This window comes from Marmota marmota, unplaced genomic scaffold, assembly GCF_001458135.2.
Source record: "Marmota marmota marmota unplaced genomic scaffold, marMar, whole genome shotgun sequence".
In the NCBI taxonomy this organism is placed as follows: Eukaryota; Metazoa; Chordata; class Mammalia; order Rodentia; family Sciuridae; genus Marmota; species Marmota marmota.
Window position 1 is genome coordinate 21242505 of NW_026000026.1, and position 26729 is coordinate 21269233.

Sequence of the window (26729 nt, forward strand, 5' to 3'; positions counted from 1 at the left end):
GAAGCTCTACTCAAAATTTAAAGTATGGGCTGGAGTTGTGGCTCAGCCGTAGAGCACATGTGAGGCCCTGGGTTCGATCCTCAGCACCACATATAAATAAATAAAATAAAGGTATTGTGTCCAACTACAGCTAAAAAATAAATATTTTTAAAAAATTTAAAGTATTACTGAGCAGAACAGAGAAGTAGGGTCTGAGACAAGAGGGATTGGAATGGAAACTTTCTGTCATCCCTGGAAGCTTATCACATTTGGTTTTTCTACCTCTCCTAAATCTGCTCAGAAGCAGAGGAAAAGGAGGAGACCGAAGGGAAAGGATAATTAACAACTACCTCCTCATATGAAAAACAAAAAGGGGAATAATGGTTTCTACCCTTGCTGAAAAATGGTGATGAATTCCCAGCACTCAGGTAGACTTCCCTTATGCCTGCCGCCATGATTCACTTATATTTCTAAACTCATCTGAGTCCAAAGAGAACAACACTGGCTTAAAATGGCTCCTTTTAGGACTCGGGGGATAATTCAGTGGTAGAACATTAACTTAGATGCACCTGGCCCTGCCCTAGGTTCAATCCCCAGCACCAAAAAAATAATAAACCAAAAAAAGTGGTTCCTACAGATAACAAACGGTGGCATGAATATAAAAAGGGGAAATTTTTTTAAAGGAACAGGGATACAGAAAGAGGTTAGAGGGTAGAGTTGAGAATCCAGAGAAGAGCTCCACTTGTGAATTAGATGAAGAGGTGGGAAGATAAGACAATACAGAAGATACATAAAACAGGGTCCAGCGTTTTGTGCATTGGTCCCTAGGATCTTGCTTTTCATCTTTCTCCAGACTAGAAGACCGCAGTAACCACTGACCCACATTCTGAGCCTTTTTTTTTTTTAGTTGTAGATGGACACAATATCTTTACTTTATTAATTAACGTGGTGCTAAAGGATCGAACCCAGTGCCTCATGCATGAAAGGCAAACGCTCTACCATTGAGCCACAACTCTAGTCTCCCCACCCCCACCCTTTTTTATGTTTTATTTTGAGACAGGGTCTCACGAAGTTGCTTAGAGCATCGTTAAGATGCTGAGGCTGGCTTTGAACTCATGATCCTCCTGCCTCAGTCTCCAAGCCACTGGGATTAGAGGTCTCCACCCTTCCGCCCAGCCTCGCCCCTCCTTTTTTTTTTTTTTCTTATTTTATTTGCTTATTTTTGTATGCAGCGCTAAGGATCAACCCAGTGCCTCACATGTGCTAGGCAAGCACTCTGCCACTGAGCCCCAGCCCCAGCCCCTCTCCCCTTCATTTTTTTGTTTTGTTGTTGTTGTTTATTTTTTTTAGTCTTTACTGGTGTAGCTCCCAGATGGATAGGCAGGTGGAGAAGGTTAGAGAGAGGTTCTGGAGGAGCAAACAGAAGGCATCCAAAGTACCACGTTTCTATAGCTATAATATTATAATTCCAAAATCAAGGATTAGATCCCCTAGTGTCCTAAATCCCTACTAGCCTTAAGCTCCATTGATTGATGATTCTTCCAAATAAACTCTTAAAAATCATATTTTAACCATTAAACTAGCTTTGTCTCCCCTCCACTTTTTAAATTTTTTTTTTTAGTTGTTGATAGACCTTTTTTTTTTTTTTCCTTTTAATGTGGTGCTGAGAATCAAACCCTCTGCCTCACACATGCCAGGCAAGTGTGCTACGGCTAAGCCACAACCCCAGCCCCTCCCCTCCATTTTTAAGTCAGGTAGAACATCTGCCTCCCCAGCAACTCATAGGTTTCAAAGAGACACAGTTCAATACATGCTGGTTGAGGGTACAACTCCCAAGCCTTTGAACCAATTACCAACCAAACCAAACCAGAGCTACTGAAGCCTGCTAAAGTTAAGCTCTGATAGCGTATCAGCTGTTTCTAGGACATGACTTGTGATGCGTCAAAAAAGACAGGATTCTAAAAAGGAAAGGGATTTATAGACAGTATAAATACTGTGACTTAAAAGAAATGTACTTTTACAGGCCAGTCGTCAAGCCTTTCCACTGACATTGCTACTTCTAGAGAGCTCTTGTGCTGCGTTGCTGTTCAGTTTATCATTTCAGTACAGGATCCCATAGAATTCCAAAGCTGGGTGGGCAACCGATTTCACACATTTTAGTGAAATTTTATATAAATATTTTTTCAAATATGCTTTTAAGCCAAACATAGTCCACAACTTCCTTTTTGGTAACCTGTTTTAAAGCTTTAAATAATCTTGGGAGAATTTTCTTTTCAATTTCAAAGACAAAAGCCCTTTGTAAAACTTCCTATTAAATACCTTACTAAAGTATTTGAAAATAGACTTTAAAAGTTTACAAAACAGTCCTCTAATTTATGGTCTTCAAAGTTTTCACCTTCTAATAGTAAGTAAATTATGATAGTGTCCTTGTTACTAAAAGAATATTTTATGATATCTGAACTATTAATATGATATCATCCAGTCCTCATCACTGCCAAAAGCAAAAGAAAAATGTAAACTAGATATTAGTTCAATGGTCTTGTTTTTTTGTTTGTTTTTGGTTTTGGGGGTTACCAGGGATTGAACTCGGGGCACTCAACCACTGAGACCCATCCCCAGCCCTATTTTGTATTTTATTTAGAGATAAGGGTCTCACTGAGTTGCTTAGTGCCTCGCCCTTGCTGAGGCTGGCTTTGAACTCACGATTCTCACGATTCTCCCACCTCAGCCTCCTGAGCCATTGAGCTTACAGGTGTGCGTCACCACGCCTGGCTAGTAGTCTTGTTTTGAAACCAAAACATAAGTGACTAAATCTGAAAATCATCTCAAGATGCTCATTTCTACATCCTTTACATGAAAGCGCTGAAGTAGTAAAATCAACTAGGGTTTATTCAAAATTAAAATACGGTATTTTATTTTTTGAATTTATTGTGGTGCTGGGGATTGAACCCAGTGCCTCATGCATACTAGTACTATCATTGAGCTACATCCCAGCTCAAAATAGGGGGAGAAATGAGTTCAGGTAATTTTTGTTTTTATTGACTTTTAGATTTATTAAAGAGGTAATACATACATATATATATATATATTTTTTTTTTTTTTTCAAAATTCATAAGTTACAAAATATTCCTAGTCACCCACCTCACTTCCTGTAGGTACCTAGTATTACCAGCTTCTCACATCTCCTTCAAGTCATAATTATGCATTTATGAGCATATGTATATTAGTCTCCCTGTCTTTTTCACAAATTATATTATTCTATTCACATTGTTCTTTACCTTGCACTTTTTAAAAGTGTCTGAGATTTTTTTCCATATTTTGTCTGAAAAACTTTTCATAATTTTTTATTCCTGTCAATATTTTATTGTGCTTACTATATCATTGAGCATTCAGGTAATTTCTAGTTTTTGACATTTAAAAACAGTATCATAGTAACTAACTGTGGACACCATATTTTACCCATTACCAAATGTGTTTTTAGAAGAAAATCCTAAAAGTGAAATTATCAGGTTAAAGGACATGTAAGGGCTGGGATTGTGGCTTAGCGGTAGAGCGCTTGCTTAGCACGGGTGGGACCCGGGTTCGATTTTCAGCACCACATACAAATGAAGGCATTTATGTTGTGTCCATCTACACCTAAAAAATAAATGTTTAAAAAAATTAAAAGACATGTAATTTGCAATTTCAATGAAAAATTTTGTCAAAGAAATTATTGTCTTATCCTACGGAGGCAATAAGAGTTTAAAGGATGTCTCAGGACACCCTTGCCAGCACAGTGTGAGATTCCCTCTACAAGCATTTATTATTAAATTCTTACTATGGGCCAGGCACTATCCTAGATGAATTGGACGGATTAAAATCAAAATCTCTGTCTTAGTGGGGTTTATATTCTACTAGTAGGAGGGAAATAAAATGCTATATGGGTAAATGAAAATAAAAATAATATGAAATCATATAATAGAGGCTGGAACCTGCCCTGGAAAAGAAATGAGAGTACAGAGAATAGGGGTATGGTCTTTGTGGGGAAGAAGGGGTATAATTTTAAGAAAGATGGTTAAAGGTAGGTTTCATCGAGGTGATAACTGAGTAAAGGATTAAAAGAAGTCAGGGAGTTAGGCATGCAGAGATCCAAGGAAAGAATATTCCAGGCAGAGGAAATAGTCACTTTCAAAGTCCTAAGGCACTAGGGTTGCCTAGTGTATTGAAGAACCACAGGAGGCCCAGATGATTAGGAGAAAGGGGAGAGTAGCAAATAAAGGCAGAGTTATATAGGGGGATCAGAACTTTGTGCCTTGTAGGCCATAACCAGAAATTTGGCTTAACTCAGAAAGAAATGAAGAGTCACTGGAGCATTTCCCAATTTTCAGATTTTTATCAATCAAATTTACAGTGGGTTAATTTGCATTTTTTCTTTTTAGAAATACTGAGCATCTTTTATGTCTAAAGGCCATTTACATTTCCTTTTCTAACACTGTATTCAACTCTTTTCCAACTTGGGGGGATTCATTAATCTTTTCATGTTGATTCATAGGAGGTTTTTTCTTCTTCTTCTTTTCTTTCTTTTTTCTTTTTGAACCCAGGGATTCACTGATCTATCTTCCCAGCACTTTTTATTTTTTACTTTAAGACACAATTTCATTAAGTTGCCCAACCTGCCCTCAAACTTGTGATCTTCCTGTCTCAGCCTCCTGAGTCAAGTGAGATGTATAGGCATGTGCCATTGTACCTGGCCATTGAGTTTTTTACATACTGATGAAATAAGCCTTTTGTCTGTTACTTTTGTTACAAATTCAGTTAACATTGGAAATGGTCTAATGAATCAGAAATGGTCACCTGGATATTGCTTTTGTTCTTCAAATTTCAAACTTCGGGACCTACCAATAATGGCACTATCTTGTAAGAAAGTTCAGGATTCTCTACCCCTGTGCTATATATTCTTTAAAATCAAATATTTAGAAAAAATAGTTTCTGAAATGACAAATGCTTAGAAATTCGTAGGTGCAGGGTTTTTTTTTTTATTTTTAAATTTTTTTTTAGTTGTTGATGAACCTTTATTTATTTGCTTATTTATATGTGATACTGGGAATTGAACACAGTGCCTCACGCATACAAGGCAAGCACTCTACCACTGAGCTACAACTCCAGCCCCTAGATGCGGTTTTTAATAAATTTAACTTAGTTAAAATATTTTTACTATATTTTTATTAATATCTTGGCATACATATTTAATAGTCTATTTCCTTCATTTTATGGTATATATTTTAAGTTAATTTTGGAGTTCAAAAGATTAAGTACACAGGTAAACTCCATTATTTCTATCTTGTAATTTAGTGACTTCCTCTCCCATAGGTAACTACTTTACCCAGTTTTTTATGTAATTCCAGGGATATTTTATGCAGGTAAGATGTATATATAATCTTTGGTCTCTTTGCTCTAAGTGAACCCATTCTTAATTGCAGTTATTCAGTTAAGTTCATGCATTTAACAATCAGTTGTATTGATTGAGACAACATGCTTCAAAATGTGGAAATAGGAGCTGGGGTTGTGGCTTAGTGGTAAAGCGCTTGCCTAGCATGTGTGAGGCGCTAGGTTTGATCCTCAGTACCACATAAAAATGAATGAATGAATGAATGAATCAATCAATCAATCAATAAAGATATTGTGTTCATCTACAACTAAAAAAATCATTTTTTAATGTTGAAATAGAGTAGATTTGCATTGGCTGGAAAGGAGCCAATTGGTCCTGGTGCAATAGAAAAATAGGAGAAAAAAATCTAAGTTATAATTGTTATTTGAATAGAACTTTCAAATGTTTATTTTTTCCTGTGATAATTGTATAATTTAGATATTACCATTATGGCATTTTACAGAATTGAAAACAGGCTCAGGAGATTACATAACTTGGCAGAGATCACAAAATCACAAGTAGCTTTGCTAGGACTGAGACCCAAACTCTTCATTTCAATCCTCTGTACTTACTTTTTCTTATCTTTTTTTTTGCACTGGGGATTGAACATAGGCATGCTTTCCCACTGAGCTACATCCCCAGCCCTATTTATTTATTTTGAGACAAGATCTCACTAAGCTGCTTAGAGTCTTGCTAAATTTCTGTGGTTGACCTCAAACTTGTGATCCTCCTGCCTCAGCCTCCCAAGTCTCTGGGATTACAGGTATGCACCACTGCCCCAGTTCAATCCTCTGAACCTTCTATCTTGCACACTTCCCCTCCATGTGTAATAGTCTTAGCTGTTTCAAAGAAGGAAGAGAAAATGTCAGTTTCTCCAAATTAAATGAAGGAATTAAAATAAGAAAAAAAAAAAAGCTGTTGCTTTCTTTCCATATCATATACATTCCTCTCATAAGTTTGCCTTTCCCACTAAGACCTTCTCAAGGGCTAATAATAGTAATGTTCCATTTTCCAGCTTCCCCAGGATTGCAGAGGAGTATCCCATGTATGTAGGGATTCAGGAATTTATAAAGTTACATAAGAAACTGGGTAAAAAGTTTTGGTCCTAGGTAAAATGAAATCTATGTGTCAGGTGAGTTTCTCACAGAGAGACTTAAAAGAAAATGCTATTCTGAAATATCTTGTGACCAAAATGGAAGGCTTGGGCACAGATTTTGAGAGATAAAGACCTTAAAATTATATTTCTAAGTTAAATTGTGTTTTTAAGTTTCTCCTTTCCTTCTCCAATTCTAAAGGAGGTACAAAAGTCACTGAAGTGTCCCTGAAAGTAGGGCAAGTACTACTTTCTCTGCAGGGACCCAGCTTAAGGACCATCACTTTTTCCTTTGAGGAGCAAGAACTGTAGGAATGGTGAGGTCAGGTCTTGCCCCTCCCCCACAACTATCAACTGCTTTTTTTGACAGTTAGATGACTAGTTTTTCCTTAAGAGAGCTATGTGCAAACAGAGGACCTGCTTAGGGCATAGCAAACTAGGGAACAAAAGAAAAAAAATTTTTCACAGAATTTTGAAATGAAATAAGCATCTTGGGAAACAATCAGAACTTTGTCACAGTTTCTTATATTTATTTTGTGGCTTAGAATTGTTTATATTTTGCATTTTGGGAAGTTTGCACTATAATCATTTTTAGTCTTGGAGCTTCTGAAGGTCTTAATCAAGCTCCAAGTATATGCTCTGAGGGAACTCTGAGACATTAAACCACAAGTCTAATCATAAGGGTGATCATGCAATGGGATCAAAGTAGAAACAACTTTCGTGTGTATCTGGATCAAAAATGAAGGGAGCCAGGCTTGTTGGTACACACCACCTCAGCAACTTATCGAGAGCCTATGCAACTTAGCGAGACCCTGTCTCAAAATAAAAAATAAAAAGGGCTGGGGGATGGGCTGGGCTTGGGCTGGGCTGTGGCTTAGGGTGGAGTGCTCACCTAGCTTGTGTTGAAGCACTGTATTCCATCCCCAGCACCACATAAAAATAAATAAAGGTATTGTGTTAATCCACATCTAAAATAATAAAAGGGGTCTGGGAATGTTGCTCAGTGGTTAAAGCACTCCTGGGTTCAATGCCTGGTATAGAAAAAAAAAAGGGGCACAGTAAATATATTTAATTGTACTACATTTTCTATTCAGAAAAGCTCAGTTTTTTGCTAAATGGGCATGCCTGGGGATAATAAGAATAAATAGAACCAACAAGGAAGAGCATATTGATGATTGTAACACACATACATGTGCACACACATATAGGTTCGGCTGGGTCTCACAGGTGACCTCAATGCTTATCTTCCTAAATTTGATTCAACTGATAATAGTGAACCTCTAAGGGCTTTTGAAAAGGAAAGTGACACGATATAATTGGGTTTGAGAAAAACTTGTAAATATAAGATTGAGGGGCTGCAATTGTAGTTCAGTAGTACTTACCTAGCATGTGTTGAGACACTGGGTTCCATCTTCACCACATATAAATAAGTAAATAATAATGGTCCATTGATAACTAAAACAAAATTTAAAAAAATAAAACAGGGGGCTGTGGTTGTGGCTCAGCAGTAAAACGCTCGCCTAGCACGTGCGAGGCCCTGGGTTCGATCCTCAGCACCACATAAAAATTAATAAAATAAAGGTATGTGTCCAACTACAACTGAAAAAAATTAAAAATAAATACAATAAATAAAATAAAACAGATTGAAAGAGAAAATATAAAATCAGGCATCCACAGACTAAGTGATTAGGTGTGGGGAATGAAGGAGCAGGGGAGTCTGTGGGAACAGAACCACAAAGCCTGGTTTGCTTTGGTTTTTGTCTTATGTGGTTTTTTTATTTGTTTGGGGGAGTGTGACAGTACTGTTTATTAAAAACCAGTGGCATAACTTAGTTACAGTTGAAAAAGGTACTATTTAAATTGACCTTATTCCATAAGGAAATAGGGAACTCAAAGAGTATTTTCCTTTTATTTTTGATCTCATTTTCAAGGCCTGCACTTCCAATGTTTCGATTTGGGACAGTCTACAAATTATAACACGGCAAAAGGAAAACCCACAGAAACAAGTGATTGCCTGGAGATAGAGAGTGATAGATGAGGAAAATCCCAAAATAGATGGAAACAAAAGGCCTTACTGAGACAGGATATGATTTATTGAAAATGTCAAGTTAGAGCCCAAATCCAGTCCCAAAGGGACAGGGCGGGGGTGGGGAGGCAGCACATTTCTCAGTTTGGTTTGTTTGGTAGATGACCTTTGAGAGCTGCTGGTTTTGTTCTTAGATCATTCCAGGCCATAAATCCCCCTTAATTCAAGTATGTATGATCTAAAGACACTGAATTGGAAGAACAATCAGTGTTGTGCACCTAAAAGGCTTTCAGTAACCGTTGGTGGAATGAAGAGTTGAGGGAATTGGTGAATACATGATCTAGAAAAATAATCAGGAAAATCAAAACTAGCTCTAAGAGATGGGCAGAGTTCACAGACAGTGACTCATGGAGAGCCAGACTTCAAAGGGATGAGAAAAGAGGTAATGGGTTTCTGTTATTTTTATTTGGGCTTATAATTCCTAAGAGATATTTCTTTTCCTCCTCCTCCTCCTCCTCCTCAATCTAGCTAATCTAGAATGCCCCCCTCGTGGGCGCCAATTCCACCATGCGACCAGCGCACTGGTTTCATTAATGAGGTTCTTGGCATAAAAGTTAGCTAGCGAGATCGAAATAAAACACACAGACTCAGTTACCTTTTTCTATGACCAGGTCCGAGAGGGCTCCCCTCTCTGGCTCCAACCTCGAACCACCCGGTAGGGCAGCAAGGATTACTCAGGGCTAGCAGGAGAGAGAGACAGCGAGCACGCCAGGGAGTAGCCTTTTATTGGGGAAAAAGAAATTCAGGGGAGAATTCCATCCAATGAAGGTTGAGGGGGGCCGCACTCCAAGCTCAGGGTCAGTGATTGGCCCCCGGGGTCAGTGGTCAGTCACACCCCCACACGGACGGGTTCTCTCATCAGGAGAGGGCCGGGAAAACTCCGACACAGATTAGTCAGAGCGCCTCAGACCCAAACCGGGAGTCACCCAGTCATGTGTGAGAATGGCTCTCCACACTTATAATTCCTAAGAGATATTTCTTTTCTTCCTCTTCCTCCTCCTCCTTCTTCTTTGGTTTATTTTCGTCAGCATCACCTTCAATAGTTCAGATCTGGATACAAAAGTGATCGACTTGCTATAGGAAAGGCAAAGTGCTGGAGGCTTCTCAGCTCAACTCTGAAAGCCAAGATCCCATAGCCTAGACTCGCTTTCTTTTACAAAGCTTCAACACTCTGACCTTGTTTGCATTCGGCAGACCTGCTGACACCTCTCAATAGTTGTTCCAAGTCTGGGCCACTCAACTCCCTACTGCCTGTTTGCTGTTTTCCATTCAGCAAAGAACCTAGCAGGTCGTGTTGAAAGATCCACAGATCCCAAACCCGGAATGAACCACGCGAGACACTGGCTGCAAAAAGCAGGAGGCGTTTATTCTCACACAGGCGCCTGCGGGTGCTCAGCAACACCTCAGCTGGAGCTTAGGTGAACTGGCACACCAGGCTTTGGGGTACAGATCTTTTATAGGGAACAAGTGGGTTAGCTCTTAGCTTAGCACAGCAACAGTCTTTCTATTGGTCCCTCTGAATCCAGCAGTTGGGTCACCTAGGGGGTAAACTTGTTTTTCAACTTTTTGTTCTCGGAAAAACCATAAAATTGCATCCTGTCCTTTTAGTTCCTGTTTTTCTCCTGTTTGCTCAAGTTTGACCGTTAGGGTTATCTATGTGGAACATCTTGTGGTAGCATTGTGCAAGACTTGAAATGCTACGTGCTGCTGGAGGGGTTCTGACATGGGGGTTGGGTAAGGGAGCATCCTGCAGCTTCAAGGCCCAGGGGTTAGATTACCTAATGTTGGGCCTGGGGTCTTGAGGTCCTTCAGTGTTTCATCTAGATGTAGATTCCAGACAGGAGCTATGAAGAAAAGACCAAGCCATGAACTCCAGGGCCTGGCTACATCATTTTTCTCTTCTGTCTTCAGTCTCTCTCTCTGCCTGCTTCTGCCCCTCATTATTTATATGCTTAAGTTTCTCCGATCCAAGAAAATACTCCATCCTTTGCCTCTTCTCCCCTCCATCAAACTTCTTTCTTTCTTTTTTTTTTTTTAAGTACTGGGGCTTGAACCCAGGGGTGCTTAACCACTGAGCCACATCCCCAGCTCTATTCAGTATATTATTTAGAGACAAGGTCTCACTGAGTTGCTTAGTGCCTTGCTAAATTGCTGAGGCTAGCTTTGAACTTGTGATCCTCCTGCCTTTGCCTCCCCAGCTGCTGGGATTACAGGTGTGCACCACCGTGCCCGCCTACATCAAACTTCTTAAAGAGAAATTTTTACTTTCTATTTCAACTTTCTGACTTTTCTCATATTAGTTCCTCAGTCACTGTAATCTATCTTCTACTCCCACTGCACTATAGAAAACTGCTTTGACAAAGGTCACCAAACACCTAGGAACAATTGCATATGCAATTGTGAATTCTTTGTGAATTCCTTGTCCTACCCGAATTCCCTGCAGCATTGGACCCTATGCATACAGTACTTCTTTCCTTTGAGATACTGCTTCTTGTTTTAATACTTCTCTGGCTAATCTTTTTCCTTCACTCCTTAAATCCCACCACCCCTTAAATGTTGGCATTCCCAAGGCTTCCACTTGAGTTTCTTCTCATGCCAGTATGTTCTCTGGGGTATGGCGTAGCTTCAGGTATCATCTAAATATTTCCAGACTTTTGTGTCCATGTCCCCCAACTCCTAGAGCTCTGTGCTAAGCTGGAGGTTCTCTTAAATAAGCACAGTAGGTTAATTAGAAAACAGATGAACCCACCATAGGAGGACCTTCATCCATTTCACCTCCACTAATTCTAACATTTCTTCATTTGCAGTAAAAAAGTTAGAAGGAGGGACAATAACTTCTGTTACGGAACCCTTAGCACGGAGATAGACCTCCTCAGTGCTCTTAAGTAAAAATTCATGGGACAGTCTCAGTGCAGATCCTTGTGTCAACATCCCCTCTAGAGAAAAACAAAATGGTCCTGATGTCAGGTGTAGCAGTACCTTCTAGAAGGAAGCAGAGTTGGAAGTACCACATGGATGCTGCAGTTTGAGTTTGAATTTTTTTGGGGGAAATGGAGTTTTTGCTCATTTGGTTCCCAAGCCCCATCCTTTCTGTGTGTAGAGATTATAAAATTGAAACATTTCCAGGAGGAAAGGGGCTACCTTCTGGGACCTGTCAGCACTTGATCTTCCTGCAAGCATCCTAAACTCAACGGCTCCATAACTGCCCCGTTCCTCTGCTTGTTCTCCCATCCTAGTTAAGAGGATCAGCTTTTATCCACTTGATGCAGGTAGAAACCTATTATTGGGGAGATTCTCTTTTGTAGCAGTGCTCCCTTAGATTTCAGGCCAGAAACCTCTGTGCAGGATGGCTCCTTCCTATACTGGAACCCTCCTACCATCTCCAAACCTCTATTTCTTATCCTATCCAGTCCATGCCGCCAGACTCCAGCCAGAGGGAACTGTCCGGAATACTGACTGATGATCATCTACACCAACCTGTGTTAAAACCTACTGCCTTGAGGACAATGCCCAGGTTTTAGCGGGGCACCCTGTCCCGTTTTCCTCTCCAGTGACTTCTTCCTTCCCTTATCCAAGCACCAAGGGGCATTTTGTAATTTTTCAAACACACCATAATAAGTACCCAGTGTCAACCATGTGCCTGGCCCTAATCTAAACTCCAGAATAGTCAAGGCAAATGGAAGGTCCTTCACTCACTTACCTCATTTTAGTAGGAAGAGCCAGTCAATAAACAAGATAATTCCAGATACGGAGAAGGTGCTCTGGAGACAATGAAATGGGTGTTGGGAGGGAAGGGTCAGCTATTTTGGTTGCAGTACTCCCGGATGGCCTGAGGAGGTGATATTTAGTTAGACTTGAATGATGAGGGCAAGCCACACAAAGATCTGGCAAAGAGCATGGGCACGCAGTTTGGTCAGTGTGTGAGAAAGGCCTTGAAGCAAGAACTAGCTTGGCAGATTGACCTTTTTTTTTAGGTTAAAAACAAAATTGTGAGTATGAACCTTATATATGCCTAGGCCCAGAGTGGGAGTGAGGAGAGGGGTTGCACTAGATGAGGTGGGGCCAGATCACATCAGCCTTATAGGCACTGGAAAAGAGTTTGAATATTAATGAGAGGGATTAAAGGATTCTGAGTGAAGGAATGATTGGCTCTGATTAACCTTTTAAAAACACATTTCTGGCTTCAGGCCAATGCTCAGGTCATTCCTACACCTGAAACTTATTAATTGGATTAGTTCCCAGGATCCAGGCAGCTGAGAAAGAGCCCCTTTCCTCCCCCAGCTTCCACTTGATGGTTAACACATTGTTCCCAGATGTGGAACACCTGTAAAAACTTCAATTGAGCAAATATGCCGCTTATGCTAACTTCAAATTATGTTTCTAGAGGTCTACTCTCTCAAGACAAGTGTAGGTGAATCAGTGTGGAAGGTTTGAAAAATATTTTTTAATTCATTATGAAAATTGTATAAACTTCACTGAGAAAGTTACTTCTATTAAATGTTCCACAGAACAAAGTATTATGAGAAACATATAAGAAATGCATTCATGAAAATCTTTTCTAGAACTAGGTTTGTCTTTTTTGTTGGGTAGCGTGGGTACCGGGGATTGAACTCAGGGGCACTCAATCACTAAGCCACATCCCCAACTCTATTTTGTATTTTAGAGACAGTGTCTGAGTTGCTTAGCGCCTTGTGGTTGCTGAGGCTGGCTTTGAACTTGCAATCCTCCTGCCTCAGCCTCCCAAGCCTGGATAGGTTGTCATTTTATTTCAAGGAATACACTGCATTTCCAATTATCCATGGTAGAAAATAGCTGTCCTCTAAGTAGAATACTGGGACAATGTATAACTGCATGGTAATGTGTAGTGCACTGCCTGGACCATGATGTCAAAACGACCCAAGATGTGAGAAACCGACAAAATAGTGTCAAAAATGTAATGCAGGGGCTGGGGATGTGACTCAAGCGGAAGCGCTCTCCTGGCATGCGTGCGGCCCGGGTTCGGTCCTCAGCACCACATACAAACAAAGATGTTGTGTCCGCCAATAACTAAAAAATAAATATTAAAAAAATTCTCTCTTTTAAAAAAAATGTAATGCAAACCTTTGAAGTGTTTTGATCCTTCTACCAAAAATAACTGTTGAGCAGGTCATGAAAATCACTTCTTTGTATAATTATGTAAGATGTGCCCAATGACTTATCTATAGGGGAGGCATATACATGTAAAAAGATACCATATTGTCCCAGTGCCCTACTTATGGGACCATCTGTATTTTTGTTCTTTATATAGACCACAGATTACGATTGTGATTTCCAACCTATTTTAATGTTCCTGTGTCGTTGAAATATTTGCAACTCAAAATTTGGCACTTAATAGGTTGGGTTGGCGAGGTGTCCCCTAATATCCATTCATTCCATACATTCAGCAGTCCATTCTCGGTGCTGGGGACCTTGGGGAGACTCTGACAAGGCACTCCGGCGTCAAGAGGTAATTCTTTTTTCCTTCTGTAAGGATTAAACACAGGCACTGAGCTACATCCCCAGACCTGTTTGTTTTTTCGAGAGAGGTTCTCGTTAAATTGCTGAAGCTGGCCTCCAACTTGCGATCCTCTTTTCTCAGCCTCCCAAGTCGCTGGGTGGTATTACTGGCGAGCGTCGCGGTGCCCAGCAAGGGAACACTTTCTGCTGCTTCCGCCCCCATCCCTAACTTAAGGGGTAAGGTTCAGTCAGGATAGGTTTGACGCCTGGGGCAGTGACAAACCCAGGGCCCAGAAGCTGGCGGGGATAGAGACGACGTTTCACCCGGAAGACGTGAGCCACCTCCAACAGGCAGCTAACCCTGTCCTGCCTAAAACCAAAGCGCCCCAGGACAGGGCGGTGCCCCAGACTCCTGCGTGGAACGGACTACAACTCCCAGCGGACCCCGCGCGAGGCGCGGATCCCTCCGCTCCCGCTCCCTCGCCCCTCCCGGTGGACTCCCGCCCAGGGCCAAAGCCAGGTCTTCTCAGGGTCCGAGGTCCGTCTTCTTATCACGTTTCCGGAGGAGGGCGCCTGGCTGCTCTGAAAGAGCAACGGACTTTTTTCGAGGCGATAAGCGGAGGCAGACTGCTAAAGGACGCAGCTCTGAATGGACGATTTTCGCGCGCTTTGTCGCGGGTGGTTGTGGGTAGTGAGCCCGGGAGGGAGAAAGGAGCTGGGGGCCGGGTGCGCCCCGCAGGGCTCGCGGGGATGTTCGAGGAGGAGCCCCAGGCCGACGGGGCCGCGGTGGTCGCCGCGGCCGGGGAGGCGCTGCAGGCCCTGTGCCAGGAGCTGAACCTGGACGAGGGGAGCGCGGCCGAAGCCCTGGACGACTTCACCGCCATCCGAGGCAACTACAGCCTAGAGGTGAGCGGTGGCAGGTGGGCGCCCCGACCCTCGCCAGGCCCCACCCCCGCCCCGCCCCTACCCCCCCGCCGGTGGGGTGGTGGGAGTTCCCCACCCCGGGGGTCGCAGATCGGCTCCGCGGCGAGGAGCGGCGCGGGAGGGTGGTGCAGCTCTGCCAGCCCTCCCATTTTGTTTTGAGGCGGGAAACTGAAACCCAGAGAAGCTGCGGCTTGTCAGAGGTCCCGCGCCACTCGGGGTCCCCGGACTCCAGGTTTGCAGGCCGGACTCCCTGCCCTACCAAGAGCCAGGGGTCGTGGCACTGCCGTTAAGTCGACACAACAAACGTGTTGCGAAAGCTAAAATGACAGCGTGCCCAGTTCGCTTCCAATTTGTCACCTCGGTTCTTTTCGAACACGCTCATTGATTCCTGTTCCGCAGTAGAGGGAAGGGGAGCCCCGAGAGGCTAAGCTGCGTGCCCAGGGTCACGCGGTTGGCGACGGACCCGGCCTCGGAGGCCGAGCCATTTAGACTCCCAGCCTCCTGCCTCACAGGGTGCGGGCCTGGGCCGCCGATCATACCCCGGCGCTGAGGAGCAGTTGCTCAAGCCGGAATGCACGCAGAGCTGTCCCCACTCCTCCGTCGGAGCCTGAGCCTGGTGCTTAGCATAATGCCTCTGAGTAAAGCAACTGCTGTCGATGTTAGGTTTCCCCAACATTCTTGTATCTCGTCTTGCCAGCAGCCTGAGAATGTGGCGTGGCAGGGCAGGGAGTATTATACCTGTTTTCCAGTTGGTAATATCGAGGCTCAGAAGATTGTTACCCAGGGTCGTTCTATATAGAAACCCAGAAGAGCATAAGCTTAGTACAGAGAGAATTGTACAATGGGCCTCCATCGTCATCGGCTTAGCAGATAAAAATATTGGGGGAAAATTTTGCATCTGTATTAAGCATGTGCAGACTTTTGTCGTTCTGTAAACAATACAGTATGAATATTTACATAACATTTACGTTTTATTACATATTGTAAATAATCTACAGATGATTTAAAGTCTATAGGAGGCTGATCATAGGTTATATACAAACACTATGCCATTTTATATCTGGGACTTAAGCATCCCCAAATTTTGGCATTCTTTGGAACCAATTCCTCCAAAGGGGATTACTGAGGCAAGACTGTGTTTCAGCATATTGCTCCAATGGCCTCATGTTCAAAGGCTTTCATGAGCCAAGAGGGTTGGACTCACACACAGGATGTTCCTCTGACTCAACACTCAGTGAAATAACTGGGTCCAAAGGCATAGAATTGGAAATATAGAGTTGACTATGTGTGTGACTGTGTATGAGGGGAAAACTACCTGTGAGAGACTCCTATCTCCAGGGTATTACTTATTAGATTGGAAAAAGTACAGTGATCTGCATCTGAGTGGCATGATTGCAAAACTGAGGGAAGAATAAGAAAATAAAGGTGATTATGAATTAATGGAGTCTCAGTTGAAAACATTGGTTTTTTTTGAAAGCCCGAGAAAGCATTTGTGATAACCCAGGGCTTCATTTGATCTCTCATTGAATAAGCATTTATTGAGTGCACACTATGGCCAAAGGAACTCAACTAGATATCAGCTTCAGATTCTGAATGTGACAAACTCATTCTCATTTGTGTAGTTCTGCATGCCATTGACTTTTCCTGGAACCTTTCTCCTTATCCATAACCCCAGGGGGAGGGTGAAAATTTAAATTTCTGGTTAGGTAGAATTGATCAATATACTTCAAACGTTTGCTTTGGAAAGCGCGGATGTGTGAGTTGAGAGTTTGCAAGTGTTTATTCTACCCAGTGTTTAATTTTTCATCCTTTTTTTTTTCCTTTCAGTTTTTGATGAAAGACACTTGGGATAGATATTTTCATATCTCTCTACTGTTTCCTAAGAACCCTCTCCCCAGTCCCTATCCCTTTTTTAGATTACCCAACAATCCTCTTCCATTTTGAACCTCACTTCCCATTTTTTGGTGATTTATACTTAGCAATTTTAAATCTTCTTTGAAACCTTCCCTGATTTCCAGTCAAAGCCAGTTACTACACTGTATTTTTTCACAACAATTTATCTTCCGTGCTGCTTCTGTACTGTATCACCAATTGTAGATGATAGTTTCTGTCACTCTTCTTAGCTGTAGACTTGGAATTCTCTGAGTTCAAACACCATCTTTGTATTTCTAAGTTCTAGGGTCAAGGGCTAGAAACTAGAATAAAAAAATACACTTATTTTTTTTTTTTTTTTAGGAAAAATTGAAATAATTCCCATACTATTTTCTCTACCTTACTAGAGATTTCATATAGTAACCTGTATCCAAAAGCTCTGTAATAGGGTATTATTCCCAAACAATTCATCAATTCAAGGATAAACTTACCTGGCTTATCAGTGCTTTGAGCAAATAAAACCCCTCTGAGGATTGTGGTAGAATAAAATGGGAACTTTAGCAGTTTTAAGAACTGACAGGCTGTGGTTTTGCATGCCAACACATAGCAGCTCTTCTTACTGACATTTATTCATTGAGGCTTACAGTAGCTAACATTACCTAGAACAGATAATGCAAAAGCAGGAAACAATGTAGCTGGGACAGAACACTCCCCCATTAGGCTTAGTGCAGTAAAAGTCCCTAGGTTATTGACAAACTTGTACCCATATAAGGAATGTAGAATGCACCCTCCAATAGAATTGCACCAACTCTCCTGCCTTGATGGACCCAAAACTTTGCATTGTGCTATCTGCTCAGACTTTGGGAATTATCTCACTGGGCTCTGGAGCCACTAATAATGTGTTGCTTGCAGCTCTTAATGTCTTGATCCTCATTTCCCACTACATGTTAGAAATACTGGGTTTTAACTTTATTGATGACCACCTATTTCTGTCTATTCCCCTTTAGGTTATTGTGACAAATTTTTTTTATCAATCTTTTAATTTTTCTAGAGTCTCTTAAATAGGATTTGTAGAACAGCGAATAAGAGCAATATCATATGCTAAGAGATTATTATCTGTGATTTTACCTGCATGTGTGGGTTTGTGTTTGTGTTGGGGGGCCACTGGCACTTGGGGTTAAACCCAGGGCCTTTTGCATGGTATGCAAGCACTGAGCTACACCCCCTCCCCATCTCTCTCTTGCTCTTTTTTTTTTTTTTTAAGTTGCTGATGGACCTTTATTTTATCAATTTATTTATATGCAGTGCTGAGAATCAAACCCAGTGCCTCACACATGCTAGGCAAGCACTCTACCACTGAGCCACAACTCAGCACCGCCCCCCCCATCTCTTTTTAAAAATTTTTTTATTTTTAGACAGGGTCATGCTTAATTGCTGGAGTCCTCAAATTTGTGATTCTCCTGCCTCAGACTTGTGAATACCTTGGATTATAGTCATGTGCCACTGCACCTAGCTTGTAATTCTTTTTTCGGGGGGAGGGGGGAGGCAGGGGATTGAACTCGGGCACTTGACCACTGAGCCACATCTCCAGCCCTATTTTGAATTTTATTTAGAAACAGAGTCTCATTGAATTGCTTAGCACCTTGCTTTTGCTGAGGCTGGCTTTGAATTCACAATCCTCCTGCCTCAGCCTCCCAGGCTGCTGGGATTACAGGAGTAGTCCACTGCACCCAGCTGTAATTTTTTTTTTTAACATTTTATTTTTTAGTTGTAGTTGGACACAATACCTTTATTTTTAGTTATTTTTATGTTGCACTGAGGTTCGAACCAAGGGCCTCGCGCGTGCTGGGCGAGCACTCTACTGCTGAGCCACAACCCCAGCCCAGCCAGCTGTGATTCTTAATCCTTAAATGTCACCTTATGTTTTTACAGTAAAATCATAAAATGAGTCAAGCTTGGAGATATTTCAAGTCTAAAGCAGAAAATTAAGTGTTGAATTTCCAGGTATCACCTTTTTTGTAGCTTTGTAAATTGAGATATCAAGATGGAAAGACATACTATTTTAAAGATAATGTGTTTGGAGGTAAATAATGCCCCTAATTTTTCCCTTACAAAAATGACAGTCTCCTTATATTGCACAAGATGGGTATTAATTTTTTATCTGTGACTCACTAACATCCTACTCTTTCTTTTCTCTCTACATCTGGTTTTAAAAATATATAAAGCTAAAATGATAGAAAGGAACTCCATCATCACAAATACCATGAGTGGTATTTTAAAATTGAGAAAGTTAATTCTGAGAAATTTAATTTAAAAGAACTCTATAATATTAGATTGGAGAGAAGAGATCTATTTTGAAATTAGTACTGATTTAGCATGGTATAGTTGTTAAAACACAGGACTCAGAAAGGAGTTTTATATTCATTAGGGTGACTTAGTTTGATGGGCAGATATCTTCATTTCTTTGGCCTTCTATCTATAGAAGAGGATTTAGACCAGGTAATTAATTCTAAGATCTCTTCTGGTTCTGAAACACGAGCATTTTAACATATCCAGTTTGCTATTTGTCTTTTGCCTGCCAGGGAGAAGTTATGCATTGGTTGGCATGTTCATTATATGTTGCGTGCCGCAAAAGCATCATTCCCACAGTTGGGAAGGGTATCATGGAAGGAAACTGTGTTTCACTTACCAGAATACTACGTTCAGCTAAATTAAGGTAAAGCATTTTGATTTTTTAAGTGTTGTTTTATAAGTCCTAAATTTAACTTTAGAACTTAATTTCTTTATTTTAAATCATTAGATTTCATCAGTTCTAACTTAGTTATTGCATAGATATTCTTTCCCAAGTCTCAGATTCTTCCTCTCTTTAAATTCTAACGTTTTCAACCAAGGACTTCTGTGCTAAATTGTTTTTAGGTATAATTTTTCTTTTTTTTTTTAAATATATTTTTTAAATTGTAGATGGACACAATATCTTTATTTGTTTATTTTTATATGGTGCTGGGGATCAAACCCAGGGTCTCACTCATGCAAGGCAAGTGCTCTACTACTGAGCTACAGCCCCAGCCCTAGGTATAATTTTTCAATTAATTTTTTAAAAATATTTTTATTGTTGATGGACCTTTATTTTATTTATTTATATGTGGTGCTGAGAATCTAACCCAGTGCCTCACACATGCTAGGCAAGTGCTCTACCACTGAGCCACAATCCCAGCCCATCTATTAATTTTTTTAACTTGTAAATAATTTTAAGCTTATAGAAAAGTTACAAAAATAAGAAAAATACAAAGAATACCCATATACCCTTGTCCCAGTTTTACCTGTCATTAACATTTTACCTTGTTTGCTTTTTCATTTGATCTTTCTCTCTTAAATATATAGTTTTTTCTCCTTTAAATAATATTTTTTCCTCAACCATTTCACAGTAAGTAGCACATATTATATATCCCTTTACTTCTAAATGCTTCAATGATATTTCTTAGTAAACTATGGTATAATTATCAACATCAAGAAAGTTAACACTTAAAAAAAGAAAGTGAGCACTAACATTCATTTTATCTAGTATGCCATCTCTATTCTGGCTTTTTTCATTGATCTGATAATATTCTTTATAGAATTTGTTTTCTTTGACACAATGTTCAATCTAAGATCTAATATTGCATTCACTTGTCATGTCTACTTATTCCCCTTTAGTCAGGAACAGTTCCACACCCTTTGTCTTTTATGACACTGACATTTTGAGGAATAAAATCTACAACCCTTTTTTGTTTGTTTATTTTGTTTTGTTTTGCAGTGCTGAGGATCAAACCTAGGGCTTTGCACATGTTAGACAAACTTTCTACCTCTGAGCCACATCCCTTGTTCTCTACTCTCTCTTTGATAGATTGTTCCTCATTTGGATTTATCTGATGTTTTCTTATGATTACATGCAAATTATACATTCCAAGATTGAATACTACACAAGCAATTTTATGTCTTCAGGATATCACATCTGATGGAATGCACATATCCATTTGCCTTTTGTTAGTGTTGTTAATTTTGGTCATCTGGTCAATGTGTTATCCTGTTTTTTTACTGTATAGTTAATATTTTTTTCACGTGCAACTAGTAATTGCTGTAGGTCTTAGCTATATCTTACTTGTTCTTGTGCCAACCACATAGAATTATTTGCCTTGACAGGAAATAGAAATGGAGTGATTCAGATTTAAATAGGTGCTAATTTCTGTTCCTGTTTGGTTTTTGTTGGTTGGTTGGTTTTTGGTTTTTGTTTGTTTGGGCTTTTTTTTTTTTTTTTTTCTTTTTTTTGACCTGGTACAAAACTATTTGAGATTATTATCTGTCTGTTCTCTCTACACTCCAGGGTAGAAGAGAGGCAAACTTTAAAGCCCTGTCCAGGGATGGCAAGTTGGTTTTAGTTCATGCTAAATTAAAACAAACAAACAAACAAAATCTCTGAACAGTTTTGGTTCTAGCAATGAAAAATTTAAAAATCAAGATGATTTTTTAAAAACTTTTAATAGATGCCAATTTTTGTCATTGATGATAAAAATAAGATTGTTAACATCCACAGCCCATTTGTACCAGGATATTGGGATAGGTTGCTTTGAGACCAAAGAAAATACCCAGAGACAGCATATGAGGCATAAAACTTTATGGAGAAATACATACAGGGAAGGTCCAGTGGTGGTAGACTAAATAGATAGTACCTCGTCCCTCACAGCATTTTGTCCAGAAGCAGCCCACTGGATGAGTATTTACATGTATCCTTTCCACAGTGCCCTCAGTTCTGCCCCAGTTGCCACTGAGAGAGTGATTTTATATTATTAGGCTGCAGAATTAGTGACATCATCTGCATTAGCTTGCTTGTAAGATCAGCATTGCAAGGTGCAACTGTTTTGGAGAATTTGTAAAAAGCAACTTTCTATAGATAACATTAGCATGCCCCAGATTTCCGGTGTGTACGAGAGAAAGCCAGTATCCTTCAGGATAATATGGATTTGGACATTCCAGTCCAGGCTTGCTCTCATTGTTCTCCTAACTTGATTAGATTTGGGGGAATAAAAAGGGGGGCATTCAGGATCATAGTGTTTTACTATTTCTAAGGATGATACAATAGGGTCAAGATAGCTTTTTAAATTGAACAAAACCTGTCAGTTGTAGTAGAAAACAATATGATCTTTTTCTGTCAGTGTTTCTCATCACTGACCATATAATTTTTAAAATCTGTGTAATAATAGATTATTGGGGAAACTGAGCAAAAACGAATTATAACTTTAAAAAATTTAGAGCAACACATGCTCAGAAAAATTCCAGTAATAAAATGAGTTCTGGAGATGGATAATGTGATGGTTATATGTACTTAATGCCACTATTACGTATATTTTTCTATAAACACATAAAGACAATTTTTAAAGTTTTAAATAGTCTGGGGATATAATTTAGTGTCATGCTAAAAAAAAAAAAATGCTAAAAAAGGCCTAGGTAATCCTCAGCACTACAGGAGGAGAAAAAAAAACAAATAATACAGAAGACTTTAAAGTAAAAAGAACTCTTTCTTTTTCCATTCTCCAGAATTAACCACCAAAACCACTTTTCTCTTATGTACAAAAAGCAAAAAAAAAAAAAAAAAAAAAAAACCAACAAATTTTAGTGGGTGTTGTTTAGTTGTTTTAGATATAAATGATTCATACAACATGTATTGTTCTGAAGTTTTTACTTTATATTTTTGAAGTCTTTCTGAAGAAACCCGTTTTTTTAAGATGTAGAATTGATATTTTCAAATTTAATTCCAACAAGTTTTAAAATTTTTTGTTTTGCATTTCTGGGGATCGAACCCATTGTTGCTCTTAGTATCTGGACCACTGAGCTGTATTACTAGCCCCTTTTTTTTCTTTAATATTTTTTAGCTGTTGATGTACCTTTATTTTTTACTTATTTATATGTGGTGCTGAGGATTAAACTCAGTGACTCACACATGCCAGGCAAGTGCTCTGCCACTGAGCCACAATCCCAGCCCCCCAGCCCTTATTTTTTATTTTGAGTCAGGATCTCACTAAGTTGTCCAGACTGGCCTCACACTTGCTATGTTCCTGCCTTATCCTCCCAAGTAGCAGGAATTACTGGCATGTAAAAAAGTGGCCAGCTAAAAAAGTGTCATATTCTTAATACCAAAGTGCATTTGATAAACAGCAACATGTTCATTCACACAAAAAGTAATGCTATTTGTTCATTAATAATTTGAGCTTTTTCCTTGGAGTCAGGATCTCACTATATTGCACAGGCTAGTCTTGAACTCCTTACCTCAAGTAATCACCTGCAGTCAGCCTCCTGTATAGGCACATGCCACTGCAGCTGGCCAAAATTTCAACTACGAATATACTTTTTACATGATTATGTAAATTTTTATAGCTATAGGAAAATGCTCACCAAGTATTGTTAACAATTCATACTGGAAAATAATAAATGAGTATACATTATAGATACATATATGCCCAAACAGCAAATTTCTACTGAGTACTTTACCAATGTTCCAGGCATTTATTATTTGCTGTGTTTTGCATGTTTTTATTCATTTAATCTTCTCAGTAATCTCATAAAATAAGTCACATTTTACAGATGAGAAAATTGAGTGAACAAGAAGTTAAATTGCTTCCTAGAAATAATATGCCTACTAGCTGGGCCCATGGTGGTACATGCCTATAATCCCAGTGATCCTGGAGGTTTAGGCAAGAGGATCACGAGTTCAGGGCTAGCCTCAATAACGTAGGGAAGCCCTAAGCAACTTAGTGAGACTAGTCTCAAAATAAAAAATGGAAAGGGCTGGGAATGTGGCTCAGTGGTTAAGCTCCTCTGAGTTCAATCCCTGGTACAAAAAGGAGGAAAAAAAGAAATATCTACTAACTGGCATGGCCTCCAAATTTATTCTATATTACATGTGTCTGTACACAGATACTTATTAGTATGTCTCTCTCTTAAACTATGTTTAATTAGCTTCAGTTTGGAAAAAGAAAACTTAACACCAAAGCAAATTCTACCACTGTAACTCAATGGCAGAGCGCTTGCCTCGCAGGTATGAGCCCTGGGTTCGATCCTCAACACCACATAAAAATAAATAAATAAATAAAGATATTGTGTCCATCTACAACTAAAAATATATTTTTTTAAAAAAGTATCGGGCTAGGGATGTAACTCAATAGTAGAGCGCATATATTGCATGCTCAAGACCCTGGGTTCAATCCCCAGCACTGGAAAGAAAAAAGTATCATATAAAAACTCATTTGTGGGTCTGGGGATATAACTCAGTTGGTAGAGTGCTTGCCTCGCATGCATAACGCCCTGGGTTCAATCCCCAGCACCACAAAAAATAAAATAAAATAAAACACATTTGCTGCCAGGGAAGTGCGAGTGCCTGTAATCTCAGTGGCTTGGGAGGCTGAGGCAGGAGGGTCATGAGTTCAAAGCCAGCCTTAGCGAAATCGAGGCGATAAGCAACTCAGTGAGACCCTGTCTCTAAATAAAATACAAAATAGGGCTGGGGGTGTGGCTCAGTGGTCGAGTGCCCCAAGTTCAATCCCCAGTATCCCCGCAAACAACAACAAAAAAAACCTTCGTTTGCCATTAAGTATTACATTAAAAAGCAGTATCTGTTGTACAATATGAATTTTTATTTCACCTTAATAAAGAAGTTTTGTTTATCTCATTTTTGTAGTTGTAGGAATTTATCCACATTGTTCACAAGTTTTTTTTTAGTAACGTGATTTAAATCAAGATGACTTTTATTCATTCTTTTCATATTATAAAACTGGAATGAAAATTAGTTCATCAGAAATTTTTTTATACATTCTAATTGTAACATTCATAATATTAATTTGTTATAATTTCTTTTTTTAACTTTTGAATTCCTATTAAATTCAGTAGTGTGCCACGGTTGGAACATATGTCACATATTTACTATTTAATCAACCTAACTTCTCTGTCTATGGATTTGTCTATTCTGGATATTACATATGAATGGAATCATATAATATGTGGCATTTGTGTTGGCTTCTTTTATTTAGCATAATATTTTCAAGGTTTATCCATGTTGTAGAGATAGCAGTACTCCATTTTTTTTTTTATGACTGAATAATATTTCATTACATGGAGGTAGCACATCTTGTTTGTCTATTTTATCAATGAATGGAAGTTTGGGTTAGTTCCATCTTTTGACTTTTTTTTTTTTAATTTTTTTTAGTTGTCAATAGACCTTTATTTATTTATATGCGGAGCTGAGAATCAAACCCAGTGCCTCACACATGCTACCATTGAGCTATAACCCCAGCCCCGTACCTTTTGAGTTTTATGACTAGTGCTGCTTCAAACATCTATGTACAACTTTCTCTGTGGATATATGTTTTCATTTCTTTTGTGTGTGTATATGTAGAAGTGAAATTGCTGGATCTTAAGCTGACTGTATGTTTAATCTTCTGAGAAACTGTCAGGCTGTTTTCCAAAGTGACCATTCCAGACTACATTGCCATCAGCAGTATGTGAGAGTTCAACTTTCTCCACATCCTTCCCAATACTTGTTATTATCTCTCTTTTTTATTCTGGTTATGCTAATAGATATGAAGCAATATCTCACTGCAGTTTTGATTTGAATTTTCCAGATAGCTGATGGTGTGGGGCATCTTCTCATGTCCTTATTGGAGTAGTATACTTTTTGTTACAGAATCTCAGTGAGTAGAATTGTTTTCAAAACTGTGAAGCTACTTTGCTTAGTTTTGTTTTACAGATTGCAATCAGGCTTAGAAAAGGGACCAAGAACAAAAGGAGGCTGGCTGCACAGCCAAAAGTATATCACAGAATCCATTTATCAGACACAGCTTGTATGACCAGCAGTGCTGTCCCTGTACCTTGCTGCTGTTCTTTCTCCTACTCAATGAATATTGCTATTGATTCTACTGTAAGAATTTACACTTCCTCATTTCTCTGCACCACCAAGATTCAAGATCTCAAGCAGATGTATTTGATAAAGAATTCCAAGTTATATGTGTCATCCTAACTTCCAGTGAAACTAACCCTAGAGAAAGATAAGACTCAAAAGTGGGAATTTTTTTCCCTTCTCTTTCCTGATTGCTCTGGGTAGAGTGTCAAGAACTACATTGAATATGAATTGTGACAGTGAACTCCTTTTTTCCCCCCTGATTTTAGAGGAAATGCTTTCAATTTTGTCCATTCAGGATGATGTTGCCTTTGGGTTTGTCGTACATAGTCCAAATAACGTTGAAGTAAGTTCTTTCTATCCCTAGTTTGTTCAGTTTTTAACATGAATGGGTACTGGGTTTTGTCGAAGGCTTTTTCTGCATCTGTTGAGGTGATCATGTGATTCTTGTCCCTGATTCTAATTACATGGAGAATTACATTTATTGATTCACTTATGTTGAACCAACCTTGCAAACTTGGGGTGAAACCCACTTGATCATGGTGTATAATAATAAGTGTTTTTGCATATACATCCTAATGATAAGGATTTTTGCATCTATTTTCATCGGAGATATTTGTGAAAATTTTTTTTTTTTTTTTCCTTGATGTTTCTGTCTGATTTTGGTATTGGAGCAATACTGGCTTCACAGAATGTGTTTGGAAATGTTCCCTTCTTTTATTTCATGGAATAATTTGAGGAAGATTGGCATTAGTTGCCAGGCATGGTGGTATATACCTGTAATCCCAGCAGCTGGGAGGCTGAGGCCAGAGGATTGCAAGTTCAAAGCCCATCTCAGCAATTTAACAAGGCCCTAAGCAACTTAGTGAGACCCTCTCTACATAAAATATAAATAAGGGCTTGGGGCGTGGCTCAGTGATAAAGCCCCTCTGGGTTCAATCCCCAATACCCCCCACCTCTAATGGCATTA

The 26729-nt window shown here is 39.6% G+C and overlaps 1 protein-coding gene across 5 annotated transcripts in view; it reads left to right on the forward strand.

Annotated features, from left to right (window-relative positions):
• The first annotated feature begins 14487 nt into the window (after window positions 1-14487).
• Window positions 14488-26729, forward strand: part of Rbl1 (RB transcriptional corepressor like 1) — a 59149-nt gene continuing 46907 nt past the window's right edge. The window contains exons 1-2 of one of the 5 annotated variants that reach the window (XM_048810972.1): window positions 14488-14946; window positions 19419-19552. In XM_048810972.1, the coding sequence (XP_048666929.1) occupies window positions 14791-14946; window positions 19419-19552 (290 nt within the window). In that variant the 5' untranslated portion in view covers window positions 14488-14790. The remainder of the gene's footprint in view (window positions 14947-19418; window positions 19553-26729) is intronic. The other 4 variants (XM_048810970.1, XM_048810969.1, XM_015480928.2 and 1 more) reach the window with 4 other exon arrangements.